Source organism: Podarcis liolepis (genome assembly GCF_965112155.1).
Source record: "Podarcis liolepis genome assembly, chromosome: Z".
Taxonomy (NCBI): Eukaryota; Metazoa; Chordata; class Lepidosauria; order Squamata; family Lacertidae; genus Podarcis; species Podarcis liolepis.
In genome coordinates, this window is record NC_139570.1 from 36,806,917 (window position 1) to 36,832,552 (window position 25,636).

Consider the following 25,636-nt stretch of genomic DNA (forward strand, 5'->3'; position numbering starts at 1 on the left):
CTCGATTTTTGTTCCATTCACTTGTTCCATCCATGTCAACTTTTAAGTCCTTCCATTACCTTCTCATGTTTGACACATGAGCTTCTTTAGAGTCAAAGCCTTTTACACAGATAATTGATGTTCCAAATCAAATAATCAATGCATATGCAAGTAACGATCAGAGAATGCCTCTCATTACAACTCAGGGCCCATTTACAATTGCTTCTCCATTTCCAAGGCTGGCTGGAGTTGTTAATAGTCAATCATGTTCAGTTCAAAATAGATCCACACACACAGCACTTTGGCTTCTTAAAGGTTCCTGAAAGTGGGATATAACCTAATGCTCCAGTGTTCATGGCTAGTTTAATGGTAAGAGACAGGCAGGAGTAAATAAAGAGAGAAAGAAGTGAAAACATGAAAGAAGCAAGGATAATTTATTGTAAACCACCCATATAACTTCAGTATAGAAGTGTAATAAATAAAAACCATTCCCTCTATTATTCAGACACTGAGTGTCAGTCCTTACATAGCTAAAACAGCACTACCCATACACAACAAGCAGGTGTCAATTGGGCTCAAGGTGTGCAAAAATATAAACACACATTTAAGCAAGGGGCAGGGGGAAGAAGTGAAATCCTGAAATACTCTTCGGGCAGAAGTTAAAAACAGTAGGTGAAGTTGGGGCAGCTACACCCTAAGCGCTCTCCCAGTTGACCATGGTGGGGTTTAACTAAATCCTTGTTTAAATTTCAATTAGGAATGCTATTGTAAGCTGCAGGCATTCCACCAAGGTTTCCATGGGAATTTCATAACAAGCTTATAAATTATGTACACATCTTTCCCAAGAAAGAAGAGTTTAGTTTCTAGCACTCAAGGTCCTTCTGGGGTGCTGGCTCCTGGGGGTGGAAGCACTTTAGCCTGTTCCGAAGCTAAGGAGGGGGCTGAGCCCTCTCTATATCCAGTGCCAGCGTTGCGCATGGGATGTCATGATGCTGTGCGACATCACACACAGGGAGTCATGATGTTGCATAACATCGCGCATGCAATGTCACAGTGTCACATGACATTGGCACCCTCCATTGTAGGTGCAAGCTGGCACCAATGAAACCACTCTTGCCAAAAATACATTGGTGCATTATAGGATAAACTGGCATTGGGGTGTGTGTATGGAAGAAGCAGAGACTGGAGGAACCAGAGCAAAGACTATCTTGTATGCCAGGGTTGCCAACCTTTTTGGACTAGTGGGCAAATTTTGTATTTTGAGAGAGTGCTGGGGGCAAAAGCTACAAAATGGCTGCCATGGGGGAGACGGGGCATATAACAAAAGGAGAGAGACAACTACATCCGACACCCTTATGGGAAGCCAGCTATGTCCTGCAGGTCCTGATTATGGAACACTATCCAACACACGCTCTCTCTCTCTCTCTCCAGTGGCGTAGCGTGGGTTGTCAGCACCCGGGGCAAGGCAAGTAATTTGCGCCCCCTAACCCGTGGATTTGCGCCCCCTAACCCTAACCCCCAGATGTTGCGCCCAGTGCGGCCGGCCCCCCTGCACCCCCCACGCTACGCCACTCTCTCTCTCTCTCTCTCTCTCTCCCACACTCTCTCTCTCACACACACACATGCTGTTAGACATGCTGTTGCTGTCTAATAACAAAAGGGAATATTCCTCAGTTTCCAGGATTAATATACAAGGCAGTCACACCACTCTCATGTCACAAAAATCACTTAGAAGGTACAGTGGTGCCTCTGGTTACAAACTTAATTCGTCCTGGAGGTCCGTTCTTAACCTGAAACTGTTCTTAACCTGAGGTACCACTTTAGCTAATGGGGCCTCCCGCTGCTGCCACACCGCCGAAGCACAATTTCTGTTCTCATCCTGAAGCAAAGTTCTTAACCCGAGGTACTATTTCTGGGTTAGCGGAGTCTGTAACCTGAAGAGTCTGTAACCAGAGGTACACTGTACAATTTTTTGCCCCACAATGTTCTTTCTAGGAGGGCTAGAAACTGACTTTAAAATGAAAATGAAAGCTCACAATCTGGGGCTCCTGCCCTGGAGCACCACTACAGTTTGCGTAAGTACAATAAATCTTTAGAAAAAGTACTAGGGAGAAGTCCAATAAACCCAACGCAGACCAAGTGTTCATTGTGGCCGATAAATGCTGGCTGAGGGTCAGAGAAGCAGGTGGAGCAGAAATGGAAAACTGGGTGGGAATGAACGTGACTTGGAGTAACCTAAAGAAGGATGCTGAAGAGAACGTTCCATGCTGCAATATTTTGTTGTTGGTCCCAATTGTACAGTATATCTCCAGCTTACGTAAGAAACAAAATTACCGACTGGTGATTTTTTCCTTTTGTTTTCCTTTGTCTGTTTCCACTAAGAAGACTCATTTCAAAATTTAACAAGATTTGGGAGTTTACCTGTCTTCCCACAACACCTGAGCATCACTCACTCTGCTGCCATTGAGCAGTTACTTTTCTGTGAGAGAAGCTTGGCTATGGAACGCTTTCTCCCCCTAGAAATCTGACTGGCACCTACACTGCAATTAGGGATAGGCAGATCTGCCAATTCTGATTTCTCAGTTTTTAATGCTTCTAATATTAAATTTGGTTATTACATTTCCACGTCAGTTTGCCATTCATTCATTCATTTATTTTTAAATGGGTCTCATTTAACAGGATTTTAGTGTGAATTTATCCTAGTATTCACATGTTTGTATGCAGTTTGGCCTAATATTCACATTTTTGCAGAGCATTTTTCACTAATATAATACATTTGACTGTGTGTTATTTTTACTAAAATAAGCGTATTTATGTACATTTTTCCAAGTACAGTGGTGCCTCGCAAGACAAAAAGAATCCATTCTGTGATTCTCTTCGTCTAGCAGTTTTTTTGTCTTGCGAAGCAAGCCCATTGACGGATTAGAGGATTAGCGCTATTAGCGGCTTTTAGCGGCTTATCTGCTGATCGGATCAGCTGATAAGCGGCTTAGCAGCTTAGAAAAAGTGGGGGGAGGAAAAAAAACCAGCAGGAACTCACAAGACATTGTCGTCTTGCGAAGCAAGCCCATAGGAAATTCGTTTTGCGAAGCACCTCCAAAACGGAAAACTCTTTCATCTAGCGAGTTTTCCGTCTTGCAAGGCATTCGTCTTGCAGGGCACCACTGTATATGCATTTTTGTACACATTACTTGTCTGGGGAACTGCCCTGCAAAATTTGGAGATGTGTGAATTTTTAAGGATTGCCTACATTTTAGTTCCCATATTGTTGCTTAAAGTACAAATTACGTAGGATTGCCTTAAACGTGAATGGATTTTTATTTATTTATTTTTTTCAAATTGCAAGGTTCCCATCTGAAACTCCGCAGAGTTGCTTCTGGTCGTTTTAGATGATACTCTGCAAGTTGGATCCACAGCCTGATTTGGTATCATCTTCTAGTGAAGCTCATGCTTATCTGAAAGGATTTCATTAGAATATTCTCAACAGCGTCCATCACAAGGGTCAAATGGACAGACTGAGAACTAGAGATTATTTGTTTCCAGAAAAAGTTCTGGGTAGCTTAAACAGCAGCTACCCTGTTTCATAGCTTGTGTTACTTACTATGTTTTTACCCCAACTCCTTTGCCAAAATCACTTAAGACCAAAATCAGCACTCAACACCATGAATAGTCAGTGAGTGGACCTTTCTTTTGACACACTCTCTAAGGTTTTGGATACAGCAAAGCCTGGCCACACCTCAATGTTGTTGTTGTTGTTGTTGTTGTTGTTGTTGTTAAGGTAAAGGGACCCCTGACCATCAGGTCCAGTCGTGACCGACTCTGGGGTGGCAGTGCTCATCTCGCCAAGGGAGCTTCCGGGTCATGTGGCCAGCATGACTAAGCCACTTCTGGCGAACCAGAGCAGCGCATGGAAATGCCGTTTACCTTCCCGCTGGAGCAGTACCTATTTATCTACTTGCACTTTGACGTGCTTTGGAACTGCTACGTTGGCAGGAGCAGGGACTGAGCAACGGGAGCTCACCCCATTGCGGGGATTCGAACCACCGACCTTCTGATCGGCAAGTCCTAGGCTCTGTGGTTTAACCCACAGCGCCACCCGCGTCCCTCATTATTATTATTACTTTTTAATTAAAACCGAAACCCTGCCAGAGCTATTTTTATCCTTGCTCTTGTTTTCCAACCAACTGTTTACTCGTAGGCCAGGAAGAAGCTGGGTGAGCAGCCCCCGCTCCTGCTTCTCACTCACCAGATGACACTTTGTTCTGCTCCACTCCAAAACCAACACAGGGAAGCAGAGGCGGGAGCGGGGGACTTGTTCTCCAAGGGGTGCAAGTGGAACAGATTTGATATCTGGAGCAAAGAGCTGGCAAATGTGGCCAACAAACAAGATATCTAGCAAAAGCCAGTTGCAGAAAGGGCTTCTAAGGACAGAGTGGAAATAGCTTAAACCTATCACACTTAAATACTTGGGGAGTGGGTTACTGCAAATGGCAGTCTGGAGTGATAGTGGTGTGTGTGCGCGCATGTGAAGTTCTCTCTTTCTCTCTCTCTCCCTCTGCCAGATTATACAAATCAAGGTAGCCCTATGTCTGGGTTCTGACGGCTTTCTCCTTATGCCCCCACAGATCAGAGTTTTCTGCACGACTGTCCTCACCCTTTTGAATAGGCAATGACCAGAGCTCAGGTGCCACAGAGCCTGACTCTCTGAATTATTGAACGCCCACGGAACATTGCCTTCGTCTCTTACTGCAATTTCCTTAAATAAAAAAAAACGAAGAAGGAAAAAAAACCCATACACATAGAGGGAAAGCAAACTAGCGTGGGTCACTGCAGGTCATCATCTCTTCACTGTGGTACAGGACCTAGGGATGTAGAGGGAGAAAAGTCCTACTTACAGAAGCAAGCACAAATCAAACCAAGGGGCAGTATGAACATAGGAAGTTGCCTTCTACGGAGTTAGCCTACCAGTCCACCTTAGCTCAATAAGGTCCATTTCAGCCTCTTCCAGTTTGCTTAGGACTTACTCCCAAGATATATTTGAAATCCTGCTATATATTGGGTCACATCAGTATTACAAACTGACAGCGCAATCCTATGCATGTCTACTCAGAAATAAGTCCCATTGAGTTCAGTGGGGGTTACAGAGTGGTGTTGCATCCTTTGCTGGTGCCCGGGGCACACTCATGTGCACACCAAGCAGGACCAGGGGCTGTGCATGGAGGGTGAACATAACCTGCCGTGCAACCCCAACTCCAGCCGCCACTCCAGCCATGATAACCAGAATTCCTTTTTGGGAGAAGGTTCAAGGAGGCAGGAGAGGATATAATGTTATGTTATATTATATTATATTATATTATATTATATTATATTATATTATATTATATTATATTATATTATATTATATTATATTATTATATTATATTATCCTCTGGTCACATGTAGAGGAAGTTTGTCCCAGCCCAGGAGGAAACAAGAGGTTTATCTACTGCTGGACAAACAACCCCTCTCTAGAAATTTGACTACTCCCACACTTTTGACTGGTACTGTCAAAGACCGAACCTGGGACTTTCAGTATGCAAAGTTGTGCCCTGTAGCTGAGCTATCAAGCTGCTTCTGAAAAGGGTTTGTTTGTTTTTGAGAATCAGAGGGGCGGCAAAGTTGAATAGAGATGAGGCTGAGGATTTGCCGGGTCTCAAGACCAGAAAATGCCCAGCACCCTCAAACCACATGCCATTCTCACTTTGAATAGAGCACCCAAGAAAGTCAGAGGCAGGGCTAGTTTGAACTCACACCCACACTTCTTCCAGATGACTAGGGTAGGGAGAGGTACTTTAAAATTAGGGTATGGAGGGGTATCCTCACTGCTGAGGATACACCTTCATACCAGGATGGATAGGATACTCCAATCCACCCCCATTCCCAGTTTCCCCTTTTTTCTTCTTCATATGATGATCACTGTTCTGATCATCAGAATGCTCAGTCCTCATTCAGGTGTATGGGAGGGGGAGGGGGAGGAGAGATGGATTATCCCCCATTTCTTTGTGAAAGTCTTCACTATTTATTTATTTTCATTACATTTATTGCCCACCCTTCACTAAACATCTCAACCAAGGCAAGTGATTTTGCAATTTTTATTTTATTATGATAACATTCCTGAATAAATTTCAAAAGGATGGGGGACATTAATTTTTAAAAATGCTTTTTGATAAAGCAGCAGGTTTAATTTTTTGCTCTCTCCTCTATATCAATTCCTAGCTTAGCTGAGTTGCAGCTGAAGTTCTACAAAGCTTAACTTGTTCCAGCAACTAAGGTCTTGCAAGGGTCACTGTTTGACCTAGCATCCCAAAGACAGACATGAGTTTACACCATCTGTAAAATGCATTAGGAATATCCAGGTAATCTTCCTGCTCCATCCCTTGCAGCTCCAGGTCAGCCATTTCTCTTTGTCAGGCCCCATCTGCAGGGTGGTGGGAAGTATCCTCATCCAAAGGATCAATCTTGTCAGAGAATTGCTTTTTGAATTTGACCTTTGAGAATCATCAATCTAATCAGAAAACGATAACCTGTGCAACCTGACCCCACAACACAGCAGTTTTCAGACCAATCAATCAGGATGCATTATTTAATAAGGAACAGCAGAACAGCTCCAAAAGGCCAAGACTGACAACCCCTGATGGGGATGTCCCCTTCAGGAAATGTTTCTACCTCCCCAGCTTCCTTCGCACAATCCCTGTCTAAACCACCCATTTGCTAGAGCACCAGTCTTAGGCTCTGCTTTAACTTGAGTTTATTTGGCCTGACTACTAGCCAAAGTAGAAGGGACATGGGTGGCGCTGTGGTCTAAGCCACAGAGCCTAGAGCTTGCCAGTCAGAAGGTTGGCGGTTTGAATCCCCACGACGGGGTGAGCTCCCGTTGCTCAGTCCCTGCTCCTGCCAACCTAGTAGTTTGAAAGCATGCCAAAAAAGTGCAAGTAGATAAATAGGTACCACTTCGGCGGGAAGGTAAACGGCATTTCCGTGCGCTGCTCTGGTTCAGCAGAAGCGGCTTAGTCATGCTGGCCACATGACCCGGAAGCTGTACGCCGGCTCCCTCGGCCAATTAAGCGAGATGAGCGCCACAACCCCAGAGTCGTCTGCGACTGGACCTAACGGTCAGGGGTCCCTTGACCTTACCAGCCAAGGTACACACATGTGGGCTTGGAAACAGGAAAAGCAGCATCATTTCTATAGCCTAAAAATGCAAATTAAGCATCCCTGCTCTTATTTAAGAACTCATAGAAAGCTGCCTCATGCTGAATCAGACCATTATGCTGAATTAGACCATCTCAGAGGTTTTCAACCTTTTTGAGTCGATGGTTCCCTTAACCAACTACATTCTTTCTAAGGCACCCCTGTGGAACTCAGGAGCCCAGTTATGTCACCCCTTGCCTGCAGAGCTGGCAGCCCTTCACCATTTTCCCAAACACCCTCCCTTGTGAAGTGTTCCCTCAGCCTCCTCCCCTCTTCCCTCTCCTTGGGAGTGCTCCAGGCAGCTGCTGCTGCTGCCCCTGATCTCTGAGCTGCCCCCCCTGCCCCAAAGAGAGGTGCCTCCCAGAAGCACCATTTGCCTGCGGAGCTTATAGCCAGGGCTGCTGCAATAAACAGCTGTGCAAGCCTTTGGGAGGCAGAGACGCAAAAGGGCATCAGAAGAAAGAGGGACAGAGGCCAGTGTTGCCCGCGGCACCCCTGACCATCATTCAAGGCACCCCAGGGTGCCACGGCACACTGGTTGAAAAGCACTATTCTATCTTGCTCAGTTTACCCTGGCTGGCAGCAGCTCTCCAGGTTTTCAGGCAGCAGACATACTCAGCACTACCTGGAGTTGTCAAGGATTGAACCCAGGACCTTCAACAATCCACAATCAAGTTGAATTATCCAGCATGTTATCCTAACAGAGTTAGGATAAAATGGACTTATTGTAGAGATAGCAGAAGGCTGAGAGTGAGTTGCTTGTTTATGTATATTTAATACAAGGTCTTTCCCCCTTCCTCTGGAAATGATGAGGTAAGGTCTGAAAGCTGCCAGTTGGACACATGTGCAGGCTCTCTTGGACAGGTAAGGCATGCTGGCAGCAGGGCACCAAGGAAAGGTTGCAGGGACAAGGGCATCCTTCTCTCACAGTCATCTGCAACATCTGTTGCTACGAGTCAGCACTTTGGGGGTTGGACAGATACAAGAGAGGAGTGTCAGTGCCAGGGATGTACAAGGTAAGAGGTGAGGAAGCAGAGCTGTGGTTCCCAGTGGACGTGAGAAAGCAAAAGGGGAAAGCCTCCAGGATGGGTGATGCTACAGTGACCCATTCTGGGACTTCTGGGTTTATTACTGAATCATCCTATGTGCCAGGGAAGGGGAACATCTCCAGAAGCCTGTTGGACTACAGCTCCCATCATCACTGTGGCCATGCTAGCTGGGACTAAAGGGAGTTGCAAATCCAACAAGATCTGGAAGGACATGGGTTCCCCATCCCTGGTAAACACTAAAAGAAAACTTGTTATTTGCATGCTGACTAATATGTAGCCAAAACAGTACAATCCATGCAAAGGTTTGAGCAGGTTTAGTGGAATCCCAAGGGATGCGGGTGGCCTTGTGGGTTAAACCAGAGAGCCTAGGACTTGCTGATCAGAAGGTTGGCGGTTCGAATCCCCGCAACGGGGTGAGCTCCCGTTGCTCGGTCCCAGCTCCTGCCTACCTAGCAGTTCGAAAGCACCTCTAAGTGCAAGTAGATAAATAGGGACTGCTTTTGAGTGGGAAAGTAAACGGCGCTTCCGTGTGCGGCGCTGGTGCTGGCTCGCCAGATGCAGCTTAGTCACGCTGGCCACGTGACCCGGAAGTGTCTCCAGACAGCACCGGCTCCCGGCCTCTTGAGCAAGATGAGCGCGCAACCCTAGAGTTGGACACGACTGGCCCGTATGGGCAGGGGTACCTTTACCTTTAGTGGAATCCCAAAGTTTGAGTAAACACATTGTCACTCAGAAGTAGGTGGTTGTTCACTAGGGATCAGGGAGAAATTTGGTTTGGTTTGCATTTCAATGTGAACCTACAAAATTCACAAATTTTGAAAACATATGTGGACTAAAACACAGCTATCCTTCAAAATTCACATGTCTCCAAATTTTATGATGGCTAAGTTCATGTATTGTTTTGAAAACTGAGTTAAGTAGGTTCACTTTTAAATGTGGACTTTAATAAATTTCTCCCCCATCCTTATAGAATCTGTCTTACATATCTGATCCAGGTAAGTCTGCTATTTACATCTGAAGGAAATGCTTGTATGGACATGGATGGGAGCTTTCCACCAGAAAGGGAGCTTTACCCTGGAGCTTTTGTAGTTTATTAACTTCCATTTGTAATAATGGGAGGAAAACTGTTGCCAGGGAGGACCTCTCACCCCCCTAAAAAGTCTGAGGACCAAAAGAGCACTCTTCTGACCTATAACAGAGCTTTGCAGGGCCTTGATGAAGTGGTTGAACTGCCTCTCACCCCAACCCCAACCCTCAAGGCCTCCAATGTCTGGCCTTTGGTTTGTGGAAATAGCTTTGGACTGGATTTCATGGACAGAAGGATCCACAGCATGCCACAGGAGGAAAATGCAGGTTCTTAGCATGTTTTAAAAAGAGAACGCTTGGCTGTTAACACAATGTGTTGCAGGCCATCAGAAGATACTGCACCACATGAAGCAGAAAACCAAAAATAATTTATTGAATAATTTATTCTAATTAATTAATCCGTGCTTTGATAAATGCTAGAGCTGCCAGGGCTTCATTGCTGTGGTTATTGCTGTTGTTGTTATTATATATTATTATTCCCTGTGGTTGCAGCTGCTAAGCATTTTGTAGCATTAACAAACAGCACAGAGCTTTCTTTCCCATGGGATTAGTTAATTGTGGAGGATTTTTTAAGAAGACATTTAGAATAAAATTAAAGAGCTGGTAGGGATGCACGAAACAGTAAAGGCAAAGAGAGAAGCCTTCATCATGAGTCAGTAATTGATTTGCGCTTCTCAAAACGGTTTCCTCATAACTGAAGCCATGTGTCCAGAACGCACCCCATTAACTTCAATTAACATCCTGCCTGCTCATGCAACTTGAATATCCACCTGATATTAAATAGGGGAGAAAATTATGTCGGCAAGGGAATACATGAATACAAGGAAAGGGAGAGAGAGCGGTAGAGAGAAAGAGTGTGTGTGAGAGAGAGGTAGAGAGAACAAACATTGGCCTTTTCCATCTCACCTGCTGATTGATCCCCGTTCAATGCCAAAGGAAGGAGATACTGGGAGCCTTCTTTTCTCTGTATCTCAGAAGGTTAAGAGAACACAACCCTGGAGAAATCTGCAGGGAGAGAAAAGGTCTTTCCACTTCCCTCTCCTCAATTTACTCCTCTCTGGTCTGACGCACTTGAGCCTGCTAGCCAAGTAAGGGCTTTCTCATTTCTATTCCTGTCCCAGGTTCTGTGCCTCTCTGGTTACCCATTGGATCAATAGGAACAGGATGGAAGAAAAAGAATATAAGAAAGAAAAGAGGGGAGAGGGGAGGATGCATAAAAATAACGTGTCCTCCAGAACTAGAGGCCACTCCCCCTCCCCCATTGCAGCAGTTTTGGCTATGCTTCTAACTTTTCTCAATCTCAAGGACACAGGCCAAAAGCTAGGTTTGGCTGGCTTAGGATACTGACACACTAACACTATTTTCTGGGGTGGGATTCAATCACTCTGGCTGCACAGAGAAAGCTGACCTGGAGCCCTTGCAACACAAACCCTCTTCCCCAAAAGTTCAGCCTTTTTTTGAGGAAAGTGGTAGGAATTTGCTTTAGGAAATATAGGATAATGGTGACACTCGGTTTCCAGTTGGTATCCCACAACACCATCTATTTCCCCCACAACTGAATCAGGATGAATGCTCATTAAACAGCCAGTGTCATCTAATTGCTCCACAAACAAATCAGGCTGAATGTACATCAAAGTGCTCATCTGGAAGTTACCTTAGTGTATTTTCATGCCAAGCAGTGATTACATATTAGAAGACCCTGATTTTAAAATTGCCCCTCAGTAGACTAGGGAATGAATACTGTTAAGGTCATTCTGGTACAGCAGAGGACCCCATTTAAATCCTTGGCTCATCCACAGAGACCAAAACCAGGAAAGTTGGTATTCTTCAAGCTGATCAACATTACAGAGGCTGAGGTGACCCATAAGGTTGGTTTGGAAATTGCAGCTGCTGCAGGATGTTACAGGCTACCTTTTGGCCATAGCAGATCTGCACTAGCTACTTGTAGTTCACTAAGCTAAGTTCAAGCAAATATTGTTAGTATAAACAACCCAGGACCAGGCTACCTAGAGAACAGCCTTGTGCTTTATACACCAGTCAAATCACTGCATCAGAAGAAGCCCTCCTGACTTCCCCACAGGTATCTCATATTTGGTTTTTATGTGAACTACAGCTTTTCCCATTGTGTGATCAGCATTTTACAACCATGTTCCTATTTAATCAGACAGGCACCTCCAGTTCTGATATCGCCCCACTCAATGAAAACATTTTTGTGTCATTAAGTGTTTTCAGAGAGTTAATTTGATTCAGCGTTGACCATTCGTTCTGCATTTTATGATTTTAGCACTTTAATGATTTTAGCACTTTCAATGATTTTATAGTATTTTCACCATGGGTAGCTGCTTTATAAATTCTAAATAAATGGCGCTGAGTAGAACAAAGGAAGGAGAGAAGCTGTGAAACATCAAATAGCAATTCCTTACTACAAATCCAATCAGGTTAACCTTACGAACAAAACTACAAAATGTGATGTTTTTGTTTGTCACTTGTTTCCTCTATTACTCTAGAGGCAAGCATTCAGCTACCAGGTGAGAGATTCTTGCTTTGAAAAGAACATAGGAAGGTCCCTCACACCAAATCTGGCAATTGGTTCATCTAGTTCAACACTGACTGACAGTGGCTTTCCAGAGTTTCAAGCTCGGGACATTCCCAGCTCTACCTGGTGATGCCAGAAATTGAACTTATGACCTTCTGCATGCAAAGCAGATGCTCTACCACTGAACTACACTCCTTGTTCAATAACTTCATTGAGGAGATTCAGGTAGGTAGCCATGCTGGTCTGACGCAGTCGAAATAAATAAAATAAATTAATAATTGTCCAGTAGTACATTAGAGACCAACTAAATTTTTTAAAAAAATTATTTCATTGAGGAGGTTATCACATGCTACGTGCTGAGAGAAACCAGCAAGTATATTTGCCAGGTCCAAAGCTAAGTTTGGCAAGCATCGCATAATTTGTCCTGCCAATGTAACATCATTGACCTGAGCTGACCATTGTTGATTGAGCACAAGCTCTCCAATGTACCTCAGAATATGGGCTAGGCAAGCCTGCAGTGAATTGCAGAGTTGGAAGGGACATTGAGGGTCATCTAGTCCAATCCCCTGCAATGCAGGAATCTCAATTAAAGCATCCCTGACAGATGACAATCCAACCTCTGCTTCAAAAACCTCCAAGGAAGGAGAGCCCACAACCTCCTGAGGGAGTCTATTCCACTGTTGAAGGGCTCATACCGTCAGAAAGTTTCCTGATGTTTATTCAGAATCTCCTTTCTTGTAACACCAATCCATTGCTTCAGGTCCTAGCCTCCAGAGCAGGAGAAAACAAGCTAGCTCTATCCTCTGTGAGACAGCCTTTTATATATTTGAAGTTGGCTAACTTCGGTCTCCTCTTCTCCAGGCTAAACATATCCAACTCTCTCAACTATTCCTTGGTTTCCAGACTCTTGGTCATCTTGGTCATCCTCCTCTGCACGTGTTCCAGCTTGTCAATATCCTTCTTAAATTGTGATTTCCAGAACTAGACACAGTACTCCAGGTGGTTTGACAAAGGCAGAATAGAGTGCTACAATTATTTCACCCTGTTGACTCGTGCTGAGCTTGAGGTCTAATATGACCCCTAGATCCTTTTCACATGTACTACTGGCAAACCAAGTGTCCCTCATCTTATATTGTTGCAGTTGGTTTTTCCTATCTAAGTGCAGAACCTGATATTTGTCCCTATTGGAATTTATTTGTTAGTTTGGGCCCAGTTCTCCAGTCATTATGAATTCTGATTCCGTCCTGTAGCTTTGGCTACGCTTCCCAGTTTGGTGTCATCAGCAAATTTGATAAGCATCCCCTCAATACCTTAATCCAAGTTGTTTATAAAGACATTTAACAACAATGGGCCCAGGACACAACCCTGAGGCACCCAATATCACTTTTTTCCAGGATGAAATGAAACCATTAGTTAGCACTCTTTGGATTTAGTCAGTCAACTAGCTACAAATCCACCTAACAGTTACCTCATCCAGCCTACATTTTACCAGTTTCTCCACAATAATATCATGGGGGACTTAGTCAAAAGCCTTACTGAAATCACTATACACTACACCCACAGCATTCCCCTGATCCACCAAGCTTGTAACTCTATAAAAAGAAAAGAAATGAGATTTGTCTGACATAGCTTGTTTTGAGAAGCTCATGCTGAGTCTTAGTAATTATCCTTTTCTAAGTGCTCACAAACCAATCATTTGATTATCTGTGCTAGGACTATTCCTGGTATTGATGTCAAACCAGTCGGTAGCTACCTGGGTCTTCTCCCCCACTGCCGTTAAGATTTTTATTAAAATTTATTCATGATACAAGAAGATACAGAAAACTAATGTAAATAAAACAAAAACAACTACAAAAAGTTAAAACAGAGTATGGAGTCCTCTATTAAAGGTAGTTTTAAACCCTTAACACTCACAGAAGGTAGTAGCGCATTCCAGCTCTCACCTGGGATCTTTGGTTCTCCTTTCCTTTCTATGTCTCCCACCCAGAGTCCCCCCCATCAAACATCTACTACCCCAATGCATTTACAATCTCTGGACCATAATAAAGGCCCCAAGCAAAGAAGAAAGGAAGGGAAAAGAACAAGAGAAACAAGAATAAGAAAAAGAAAAAGAAAGAAGAAAGGAAAAAGAGAGAGAAAAGAAACAAAGAAAAATTCTGATTTTCACCTTCCAGTTACATTTTTTTTAAAAATACATTCACTCCATGATAACACCCTTCTTCTCCACTTTCTGTTAAACAATGTTTCTTTTAAATCCAAGTGTCTCAGAATAATTCATAACTTTTCTACAAAAATTCCAAGAGTGGATCCTAAATTATTATTATTAGTTGTAAATGTCAACTGTGTTTTTACTTTAATATCAACTTTGCCTCCAGTAATTCCCACAACCATGTCTCCATCTTGAGTAATAGTAAATTCTTCCATCTGTGCCCATGTTAAAATCACATATTGAAATAATATTCCATAATTCTTTTCTTGTTATATATCTTTTAATTCACACCCAGTTCAGTATATTCAGTTTCCATTTCCTGTTCAGTTTCCATTTCCTGTTGTATTTCCATTTTCTATTGTGTGTAGTATTCCAATATCCTCTAGGATTGAACCTTCCACTTCTTCCAATCTTTTTCCAGGGAGCATACCATAAATTTAGTGACATCATTCTCCAAATTCACTTCAGATCGTATGCACAATGCTTTCTCTCTGCTAGAACTGATGAAGAGCCAGGACGGAAATTTTTCCAAAACATTGTTCTCTCTCAGCTCTATCGATGCCAAATCCAGGTGACTCTTCATGTCTCCATTTATGGTTTTTTCTTGCCCTTCTTCTCCAAACCCTTGTATGAAAGGCATTTCCATTTTACCATCTGCTTTCTCCAATTTTGCTGTTTCAGCATCCAGTCCTGCCAGCTTTTCATCAATTTTGCCTGAAGTTTCAATGTCATCTACAGTTCCGTTTTTCAGTTCAAATCTCTCTGATTTATTTTCTTTCCCCCTTCATTAAACATTGATCTAGTCATTTTTAATTGTTCAGTCATCAACAGCCATGCAATACCAACAGTCACTGGGAACTCCAAAGATACCTTTGCCATACTGGATGTTTATATGTCTCAACTCTGCCTTAAGATTTTCACCTTAAGATCACAGTCAAAACAAGATTCTTTCCCACAGAGGAAGTAATGGCCAAATTACTTTTAGTTTCTCAGCAATATTTTTGTTTTCAAAAGAAGAAAAAGAAACAAATATGTTTCACACAGGGAATTCCCTCGTTCATTTAATCTTTATTGTCAACCACAAATCAGGCTTCTTGCTTTGCTTTAGACACTCTCTTCTTAAAGACAGAAAGCAGCTCTTACAAGTTTTCCAACTGTGAGTTTTCATCAGTAGGCAGAGAAATTATAGGAAATTAGAGAGAAGTTACAGCTTATCTTCTCTAAAAAATGTTTAAGAGAGGATGCAAACCTTATACCTATGAAGGGTTTCTATGTGGTCTTCAAATGCAAACCAGCTTGTTTTAGTCCCCATCTAAGGCCCCAGGCGGGTGGTTAAACCACAGAGCCTAGGACTTGCCGATCAGAAGGTTGGCAGTTCGAATCCCTGCGACGGGGTGAGCTCCTGTTGCTTGGTCCCTGCTCCTGCCAACCTAGCAGTTCAAAAGCACACCAAAAAAGTGCAAGTAGATAAATAGGTACCACTCCAGCGCAAAGGTAAACGGCATTTCCATGCGCTGCTCTGGTTCGCCAGAAGCGGCTTAGTCATGCTGGCCTCATGACTCGGAAGGTGTACGCCGGCTCCCTTGGCCAGCAGAGCAAGATGAGCGCCGCAACCCCAGAGTCGGTCACGACTGGACCTATTGGTCAGGGGTCCCTTTACCTTTACTTTAAGCCTCCAGGCACAGACAGCAGAAAACAGTTTTGATCAGAGCATTTGAGGTTACTCCCTGAAATACTCTTTTCCCCCAGAGTGATTTGATAGCCAGACCTTCTTCTGACTACCATCAATCACCACATCATTATCTTCTGCCAGCGGAGAGCCAACAGAAAGACAGTCATCCCACCATTTCCTCCCCAGAAGTCTCCCCTCACCTTTTGAAGATGGGGACAACATTTGCCCGCCTCCAGTCTGCAGGGACCTCACCCATTCTCCAAGAATTCTAAAAGATTATAGATAGAGGCTGTGAGATTATATCTGCCAGATCCTTTAGTTCTCTTGAGTGCAGCTCATTGGACCCTGGATATCTGAATTCATTTAAAGTAGCTCAGTGTTCCCTTACCACCTCTTTTCCTATCTTGGGTGGCAGCTCCCTCCTTGCATCATTTAGTCTGCCATCACAGGTTGGACACTGCTTTCCTTTTGGGTGAAGGCAAAGGCAAAGTAGGTGTTGAGCAGTTCTGCCTTCTCTCCATCTTATCTACACGGAGGACCTACTACTTGCTTGTTATTACTCTTGTTTCAAACACAGCCAAACATCTTCCATGAATAGACCTCCCTTACTTCCCAAAAGGACTTGGGTGGAGGTTGGGACAGGACAGGTTGCAATCCATCAGGTGGAGTAAGAGCAGGTGGTGGCCCAAAAGACAGCTACATCAGATTGCATTGGCTCTCAGACCCCCTGAATTAATGGACGCAGTTTGCCCAGAATGTGTGGTCATGCAGGGGAAACTATTGGACTCAGATAGATCACCCTTGAAGTCAGATAAGGTGGAGGGGGACTTGTCTGAGGAGAAAGTCATTACTGTGAAGCCTCAACCTGGACTATTTACTACTTCTGTTTTTATGGCCTTGCTTGCTAAGGCCAGACACATGTTACAGTTAAATGAGGAAAAGCCGGTGAACTCCACTGAACACTCAGCCCTTGGGGGCACTGGACTTCTGAGGCTTTTCCCTCTGCTAATCACAAACTCATTACCATTCCATTCTCAAAAGCCTTTGATGAGATTTGGGGTGCATAATGGAATATCCCTAGTAAGGCTAAGCTGTCTTCTAAGGGGGTTAAGAAACACTACCTCTTCGCAGACAGGATTATGAACCGTTTAAAGAATCCAGTGGTGGATCCTCCAATAGCTGCCCTAGCATCTTCTTCCATTATTCTATCAGATGCAGGGTTGCCATATTTCAAAACGTGAAAATCCAGACACAAAAGTTATTTTGGCAAAGTTGCTGAGCTTTCTTTTGTGGCTTATGCATCTGAACTTGCAGATATGCAATATACACCTCATTCCCTAGCTTTCTTCATGGTAGCTGGCAGGAAAGTTTCATTACGCCAGTGGGCAGTGAATGCTGCTACTCAATCTCGTCTCATGACCTTGCCTTTCTTTGGTGCTAAACTGTTAGGGGAGTCTTTGGAACCCAACTGGTGGAAACCAAGGACAAGAAAAAGTATTTTTTGAGGAAAGAAGAAGAAGAGGAGTTTGGATTTGATATCCCGCTTTATCACTACCTGAAGGAGTCTCAAAGCGGCTAACATTCTCCTTTCCCTTCTTCCCCCACAACAAACACTCTGTGAGGTGAGTGGGGCTGAGAGACTTCAGAGAAGTGTGACTGGCCCAAGGTTACCCAGCAGCTGCATGTGGAGGAGTGGGGAATCAAACCTGGTTCACCAGATTACGAGACTACCGCTCTTAACCACTACACCACACTGGCTCTTTTGGAAACCATCAGTTTTCCAAGAATAGGGGATTTGCGCCCTTTGAAAACTGTTGGGGTAGGCAGGATAAGGAAGGTTGGCATTTGTCTTTCTTTAAGCCTGGAAATTTGTCATCCTCCTTTCAAAAAAATCAGAGGGGAGGAAACAAAGGTGTTTCTTCCTGACTTAGACCCTAGTGTTGCTTCTCTTCCAGTGGGAGTGAGTCTACTGGCTTTTGAACACCATTGGGAGAGGGTAACTTTGGATCAGTGGGTTCTGGAAACAGTTGCTCAAGGCTATGCTCTAGAGCAGGGGTCTGCAACCTTTAAGACAAAAAGACTTGGACCCGTTTCCGAAGGGAAAAAAACATGGGAGCCGCAAAACCATTGTGACATTTAAAACAAATATATCTCCGGAGCCACGATCTGACAGCGGGCGGGAATGTAACGTCGGGACAGTGCGTGACTAACACACGCACCACCCCCATGCGACGTCACAGCCAGTACAGCGCCCGCCACAGTGGGGAGTCTCGGGGCACACAATGCACCTCCTCCCCTCGCTAGTATCCGCCCCAGAGCCGCAGCAAAGGTGTAAAAGAGCCACATGCAGCTCCAGAGCCGCGGGTTGCAGACCCCTGCTCTAGAGTTTGTTTCCCGTCTTCACAACTTCTTTGTTGCAATGCCTCAATCTCCAGAGAAACACTTGGAAGTTTAGGTCAGAGATAGGAGCCATCAAACCTGTCAATCCTTCAGAGGAAGTCAGGGGTTTAATAAATGTATTTCTTAGGGCCAAAGAAAAATTGTGATACCAGGACCATTTTGGATCTCAAATGGTTAAACAAATACATCCTAAAGAAACATTTCAAGATGGAGACTTGTGACAGCACTAGGAAAGGGAAATCACATGATCTCTCTTGACCTTTCTGAGACCTATCTTCAACACTGGTACCAGCACTGTTGAGTGGATTGAATTTGATTAGTGACTTGTTCCTACCAGCACAGCATAGTATAGGTTAAAACACCTAGGCTTTATGTGGCAGGCAATCACAGTATGACACTTGTAACCACATGGTGAAATGGATATGTACTGATCTCCAATCACATGGCCCTCCCCTCCACAACCATTTTGGGGTTTGGGGGAAGCAGAGGAATGGTAACATTGAGCACAGAAAACAGTGAAATTGAAACAAGTTTAGAGAAAGGCAGTGAAGCTGGTCATGAGTATGGAAAACAAGTCAGATGAGGGAAGCTTGAAGAAACTGGCTACAGATTGAGGCCCCGGTCAACAGAGCAAGGTTCAACTGCAAACAGGAAGTCATCTTATACTCCTCTCTGTCCTGGGTGAGTCAGTGGCCAGTCTGGATGGATGGAGTCAGTGCAGGGCCTGAAGGTACTCCATGGAGAAGCTACCACCTGTAGTTCAGGGGCTCGCCACACGAGGGAACTTCCTATAGATCACAGTAGCTCCTGAGATCCATAGATCCCTTCCTCCCACTTTCCGTTGCAAATATCCTCCTGCCCTGAATTCCCATTATGGAATCCCTCCTCATCCTCTGTCACTTATCTGCAAACAGGATGCCCACTCATCAAAGTAACATGCAGATTCACCTTTTAGTTCAAAAACATCTTGAAATGAACTGAATTTTTTCTCTTATCATGTGGTGACCAAAAAATTCTTAGCTAACACAGGTAGGTAAAAACCCCTTCCTTTCCCCCTCCAAATGTCAAAATTTCCCCGGAACCTTCCTACTTAAAAGTCTAGCACAAACTGAACGCATAAACAGGATGGGAAACCAGCCATCTCTGCAGTCCCCCCCCCTTTCCACCTTACTTTGCTTCTTTTTGGCTTGAGGTCGAAACACAACATATGGTATGGAACAGAGAGGCGGAAAAATAAAAACAAGAATTTGGTAGAAAAGCGAAAAGCTACACAAGGGAATTAAACTTCAGAAATAACCTCATTGAAAGAGAATTTTCGAGTTGGAAGGAATCTGGGAGGTCATCAAGTCCTGGCCTTGCCAACGTAGCAACATGCCCCCCCCATGCCCTCCCATGGTAACCACCAAGGCTCTCCCAATTTTTTAAAAAGTGTTTTTTAATGGTTGGTGCTTCTTCTTTTGGTTGGTAGATTGGGAGGGGTTGCTTTTTTTGAAGGGAGGCTCTGTGTTTTGTTTGGGTTTAGGTGTGTAGATGTTTTGCCTATTAGGGAGTTAGGAGCACTGTCAGTTTTTCTCTTCACTGTCCACGAGAGTTTCTGAGATTCCCCCTGAGCAGGAACTGCTTTGCAGGAAGCAGCTGAAAAATCCCTGGCAGGTGCTTAAATCCTTCCACTCAAGGGGCACCCAACACATCCTGAAGCAATTTTGTCCCACTGTCAAACACCTCATCCTTAGGACATTTATTCTAACATTTAGCCTCAATCTGCTATCCTCCAGGTTCTACCAATTGGTTCTAGTCCTGCCCTCTGGAGCAATGAAGAACAATCTGCCTGGATGTTCAGCATGACCAAGTGATAAAGAATTGTCTTTTCTGTTGTAGTACCCAGCTAATGGAAGCATCTCCTCTCTAAAATATGGCAATGCTCTAAGGCTTATTAGGCAGCTACACGGAAGCACTAAGGGTGATTAGTCAATTAATCACTATTGCAAAGCAAATAGAAGGAAGGAATGTGAGGCATTTTCTGTATCTTTGCAGCTGAAGAGATAAGCTGTCTTCCAACAGAAGCAACTTGCAGGCTGAGTTGCTGGCAAAAATTAAACTGGGTAAGTTTTCCCCAGTATGGAAGTACAATTATAGGGAAAGTTTCACCGTTGATCTGTCAGAAATCTTATTACTTGTGTGTGTGGTTCCTGATTTACTTTTGGACCCTGTATTTCAGCACAGCAGTTTGCAACATTATGAATGTTGATTTTTACTTATTAATTCTTTTGCCAAGGATGAACCTTTCATGAACGAGAAAATAGTTTGATGAACTTGGACTGAACTAATTTGTTTTGTAAAAGTTCAAACTTTAACTGGAACTAGTTCCTTTTTAAAAACTGGACTTTCAAAGTAGTATACTGTATTTTACATGGTCCCTTGAGTCTCAGTTTCCAAAAGATGAAGAAAGGCAGACCAAATCCCTGCATGCTGGAGAGGCAAGAAGACCTTTGGAGGCCATGCTAGTCTATCAAGTAGCATCAGTTCCCCACAGAAGCAAACAACATGCCCATTGAGCATTCTCAATACTCCTTTTCTCCAGCTAGGTGCAGAGCTCAAGACTTCCGTCTCCTTTTCTGGCTACATTGCACCTGCCAAATGTTTTTCTTCAAGTAGGTCAGGTGCACCCATTAAAATAGCTACCAACCAACAAGAGTCATCAATGCTTGTTTAAGCAAGCATCTTCTAGCCATTGATGCTCATATTTAAGCAAGCAACTTCTGGCCACTGGTGCCCATTAAAGAAATATGTTTTGCTACTAACTCTTCAAAAGAAAAGATGAAAGGCCAATGACTCACTCAATATCTCTCACAGCAGGGATGGGGGAACCCGTGGTCCTCCAGATGATGTTAGACTCCAACACTTATCAGCTCCCAGTCAGCATGGCCAACACTCAGGGATGATGGGAGCTGCAGCACAACAACTAAAGCAGTGCTTCTCAAATTATATAGTGGACCAGCAATTTTATTCCACAATGTGTTAGGGTCTGTCACCATATTTGATCTCTTAAGTGTCCCACCCAACCCAGGCAGTGGTGGAGTCGCCACAGATTGGCAGCCAATGGCTTGCAGACCAGCAGAGGTCCATGGACCAGCACTTTGAGTAGCATGAACTAGAGGGCTACAGGTTGCTTGGCCCAAGGTACACAGTGAGGTCACATATTGTTTGTCTCAACCATCTCCCTACAAACTGAATCACATATAAATGCTTCAATGGTCAGAAATCAGAGCTGATTCAGAAGCGTCACACCTCAATCTCTTCACAGCACAGATGGGGTCTTCACCTTCCCTGCCTCCTTTGTAAATGAAGGTGGCTAAGTAGCTCAGTGACAGAGCATCTGTCTTGCATGCAGGAGGCACTAGGTTCAATTCCTGACATTTCCTGGTAGGTCAAGGAAAGACCCCCCTGCCTGGAATCCTGGAAAGCCACTGCCCGTCAATGTAGACAATACTGAGCTAGAAGGACAAGTGGTCTGACTCATTGTTATAAGGCAGCTTCTTATGCTCCTACAAAACATGGGAAGTGCATTCATGTTAGAATATGTTGAGAAGGTTGCACATGTCTGATGTTCTATACTTGTAGGAAGAAGTCTGCAGTAGATGGGGTTGGTGGGTTTGATGTCAGGAAAGGAAAAGCCCCTTTAGGTTGGCTCCTACAAATTACATTTTATATACATTTACCCAATGGAATAAATATGATCATGATGATGATGATGATGCCATAACTTGACTTTCATGGGGAGATTCTGACTTTGCATCCCAATCTAGAGCACAAAAAAACACAGAGTTCCAAATGAAACCATCCCTCTTGGGGCAGTAATTTGATTCTGTAATTGTCTCCTGTCAGAGCAGCCACCAGCTACATGCCTAAAGAATGGCTGTGTAGGGCTTGATGGGGTGTGTGTGCTCTGCCACACTAGCGGAGAGGAGAGGAGAGGAGGAAGAGGAAGAGGAAGAGGAAGAGGAAGAGGAAGAGGAAGAGGAAGAGGAAGAGGAGAGGCTCTGGAAAAGGAACATACAGTAAGGGCTTAACTGGATGATGATATTTCTAAACCACCCTTCATAAACAATAAACACAGATTTCACTTGTCTCAAGTGTAGGGAAGGAAAGTCTTGTGGTATCAATCAGCCAAGGGGAACCTGTGACCCTACAGATGTTGTCAGAGTAATAATTTAATAGTTCTTATAATAATATAAGATGGATAATAATATAAGATGGACCAGTAGTCCACCTAGCTCTGAAGACTTAACTTGGAACCTTCTGCATGTAAAACAGGGGCTCTAACAGTGAGCTACAACCCTTCCCCAAAGTTAAGAAACTAAGAAGCTGTTTTATACTGAGTCAGACCCATTGGTCCATCTAGCTCAATACTGTCCACACTGACTGGCAGCACTTCTCCAGGGTTTCAAGCAGGGATATCCCAGTCCTATCTGGAGATGCTGGGGATTGAATCTGGGGGCTCCTGTCTCCAAAGCATATGCTCTACCATTGAGCTACCTGCTGGAACCGCCAAGCTCCTTTGCCAAACCATCTAGGTGGTATAGAGTCTCTCTCTCTCTCTCTCTCTCTCTCTCTCTCTCTCTCACACACACACACACACACACACTTCCAGCTGTGAGTTTCTCTGTTGGAGATGTCATCATCCTTAGTAGGGGTAGGGAAGAAATTCCATACAGTTGGCATTTTAATGTAAACGTATCTAATTCACACTTCCTAAAACAGTCCACAAGCCCAAACACAGCTCTCCTTTGACAATTACATTGCTCTGAATTCTATGACGCAGCTCTCCAAATAAATAATGTCTTTAAAAAATGTGTGCATAAAAAGTGGGAAATGTGTGATATTAGGGGGAATTAGTATTAATTTACATTAGGAAAAACTGCATTCACAAAGGTATATATTAGGAGAAATATGCTCTAATATGTTGACAAATTTTCATGAAGAATTTGCGGGGTGGGGGGGTAGCAAACAGATGCAGAAATGTGGGAAGCTGAACTTAAAATTGGAATAAACGAGAAACTGAGAGAAATTAAAGTAAACAGAATCTGTCCATTGTTACTATGCTTATTTTGCAGCGTCGCTGACACAGACCAGTTTCTTGCATTTTGTTTCAATCTACCCCCATGTGCATATATTTCTGCTGACTTAGGATAACACTCTGCAGATCTGTAGACAGTAGCTTACAGAAGCTTACGCCATAATTAATTGTTTAATTAATGAAACTAAATTGCATTTGCCACCTAACACTCATTCTGCACCTGTAAGCAATCGATCTCTTAGTGTGGCAGCACCTACACTTTGGAACTCCCTGCCTGCTGATGCCTTCTTCTTTTCAGCACCCGCTTAAAACATTGCTGTTAAGTGACAATATTGCTCAGTGAAGGATGTCATCCTAAGAGTGAATACTTTGAACAATTTTTGGGGGAATGTAACTGACAGACAGAAAATCATGTTTTATTTATTTATTTATTTATTGTTTGTTTGTTTGTTTGTTTGTTTCTGTTTTTTCCAGGGTGGAAAACTGGAAGGGGAAAGGTAAGCTCCTAGGTGAGATAGTCCACCCTTTGTCTGTGTGAGACAAAGGTTAAGATCTGAGAAAGACCTTTATATTTTGTTTTCCTTCTCTTTTTCTGCTTTTGTTCTCATTTAGATTACTTTGTCTTTTATACAATTATATTGTGATATTTTAAAATAATTTTTATTGCCTAACCAGTTTTGTTAGGCAAACCTATCCAGAAATGTAGAAATTACATATATCTTATCTCTTCTTAGTTACTGTTGATTTTAATTATCATTTGAATGTTTCTAAATGCCTGTTTTTTAACGAGAATATCAATGTTTTCTTTTTATCTAGTAAAATTGTAAGGCTGTTGTCATGCTAAAGTTCAATAGGTGGCCATGGCAACTTCAGCATGATGGGAGACCAGCAGGCAGGTGAGCAAGCAGTATGGGAAGCAAGTGCCTAGGCAAGCTGTTTAACAGAGTGGGGAGGCACTACATATAGTGGTTTGGAAAATTGTTCTTTGAAGCACACTAGAGCGCTGCATTTTGTTAAATAAATAAATAAATACAGTGATACCTCAGGTTACAAACATCTCGGGTTACAAACACCTCGGGTTACAGACTCCGCTAACCCGGAAGTTTTACCTCGGGTTAAGAACTTTATCTCAGAATGAGAACAGAAATCGCACGCTGGCGGCCTGGCGGCAGTGGGAGGCCCCATTAGCTAAAGTGGTACCTCAGGTTAAGAATGGTTTCAGGTTAAGAATGGACCTCCAGAATGAATTAAGTTTGTAACCAGAGGTACTACTGTAAATAAATTCTTCAGTAGCAACTATTCCTCTCCAAGAAAATGTATGGAAAAGGAAGGAAGGAAGGAAGGAAGGAAGGAAGGAAGGAAGGAAGGAAGGAAATAGATCTCCTGTTACCTGCCCGTGACTTCAATGTTGGAGACAGCATAGAAGTACTTGAACAAGTTCTCCCGCTGCACGTAGGTGCCCCCTAGTGCTGGCCTCAGCAGCCGCAGCCGCAAGTCCGTCATGGTGAAGAAGTCCTTCAGCCCTTTGGCACTCTCTAGCCTGGTGTAAAGGTTGTCCATATTCTTGAGTTCCGGCCCAGCAAAAATGGCAAAGCGGTCCCTCACTTCAAAGCGTACATTCTTCTCTTTCTTGGAGCCCGGCCAGCGGGAATACTCATCTGTGCAGATGACCCTGTTGGCGCTGGTGGTGGAGAGGTTCCTGACCCTCCGCGCTTGCATGCCGAAGGTTTCGTTGCAATCATCTGCATAGTATTGATATGGGTGCCAAGTCCTCCCATTGTCCAAGGACTTTTCCAGGATCATCATTGTGGGACGCCCATACTCAAAAGTCACTATGATGTCATCAGTCAGCTCAATGCTCTTGTTCCAAGAAAGTGTGATGTTGGCCAGCAAAGGCTCCGGGTAACGGCTCCATGTCACACTCTGCCAGTATGTCGCCAGGCCTTCATCTTCTTTGTCAAACATCAGCTTGGGTGGATGGGCCAGGTCAGGGTTGGATGCATCACACTCATCACACATATATGGGTTTTCCTGAAAGGACAACAAGAGTAACAAGAGAAGAAAGGGATGGCAAAGAGCAAGAACTAACAGGGGATTCATTTGGGATGGAGACATGCCTCAGTGATAGAGCATCTGCTTTGCATGCAGAAGGTCCCAGGTTCAATCTGCTCAGCATCTCTTGGTAGGGCTGGAAGAGACTCCCTGCCTCAAACTCTGAAGAGGTGATGCCAGTCAGTGTTGTACTAGATGTATCAGTGGTCTGACTCAGTGTATGGTAGGTTCTTATGTTCCTATGCAGCTGCAGAGATGCAGGATGGCAGCCATTAAAAACAAAATCATTAGATACAAAAGGGCTTTTTACTGCAAAATTGTCACCTTGATAGTTTTGGAAAGCATA

The 25,636-nt window shown here is 43.8% G+C and overlaps 1 protein-coding gene and 1 long non-coding RNA gene across 11 annotated transcripts in view; both read right to left on the minus strand.

Moving 5' to 3' along the window:
• Window positions 1-25,636, minus strand: part of LOC310698484 — a 219,114-nt gene that overhangs the window by 83,478 nt on the left and 110,000 nt on the right. The gene's annotated exons all lie outside the window — the stretch shown is intronic.
• The window catches only part of NTNG2 (netrin G2), a 124,226-nt gene that overhangs the window by 44,717 nt on the left and 53,873 nt on the right, over window positions 1-25,636 (minus strand). For all 10 annotated transcript variants that reach the window (XM_083485552.1, XM_083485555.1, XM_083485556.1 and 7 more), the window contains exon 3: window positions 24,629-25,269. In XM_083485552.1, the coding sequence (XP_083341678.1) occupies window positions 24,629-25,269 (641 nt within the window). The remainder of the gene's footprint in view (window positions 1-24,628; window positions 25,270-25,636) is intronic.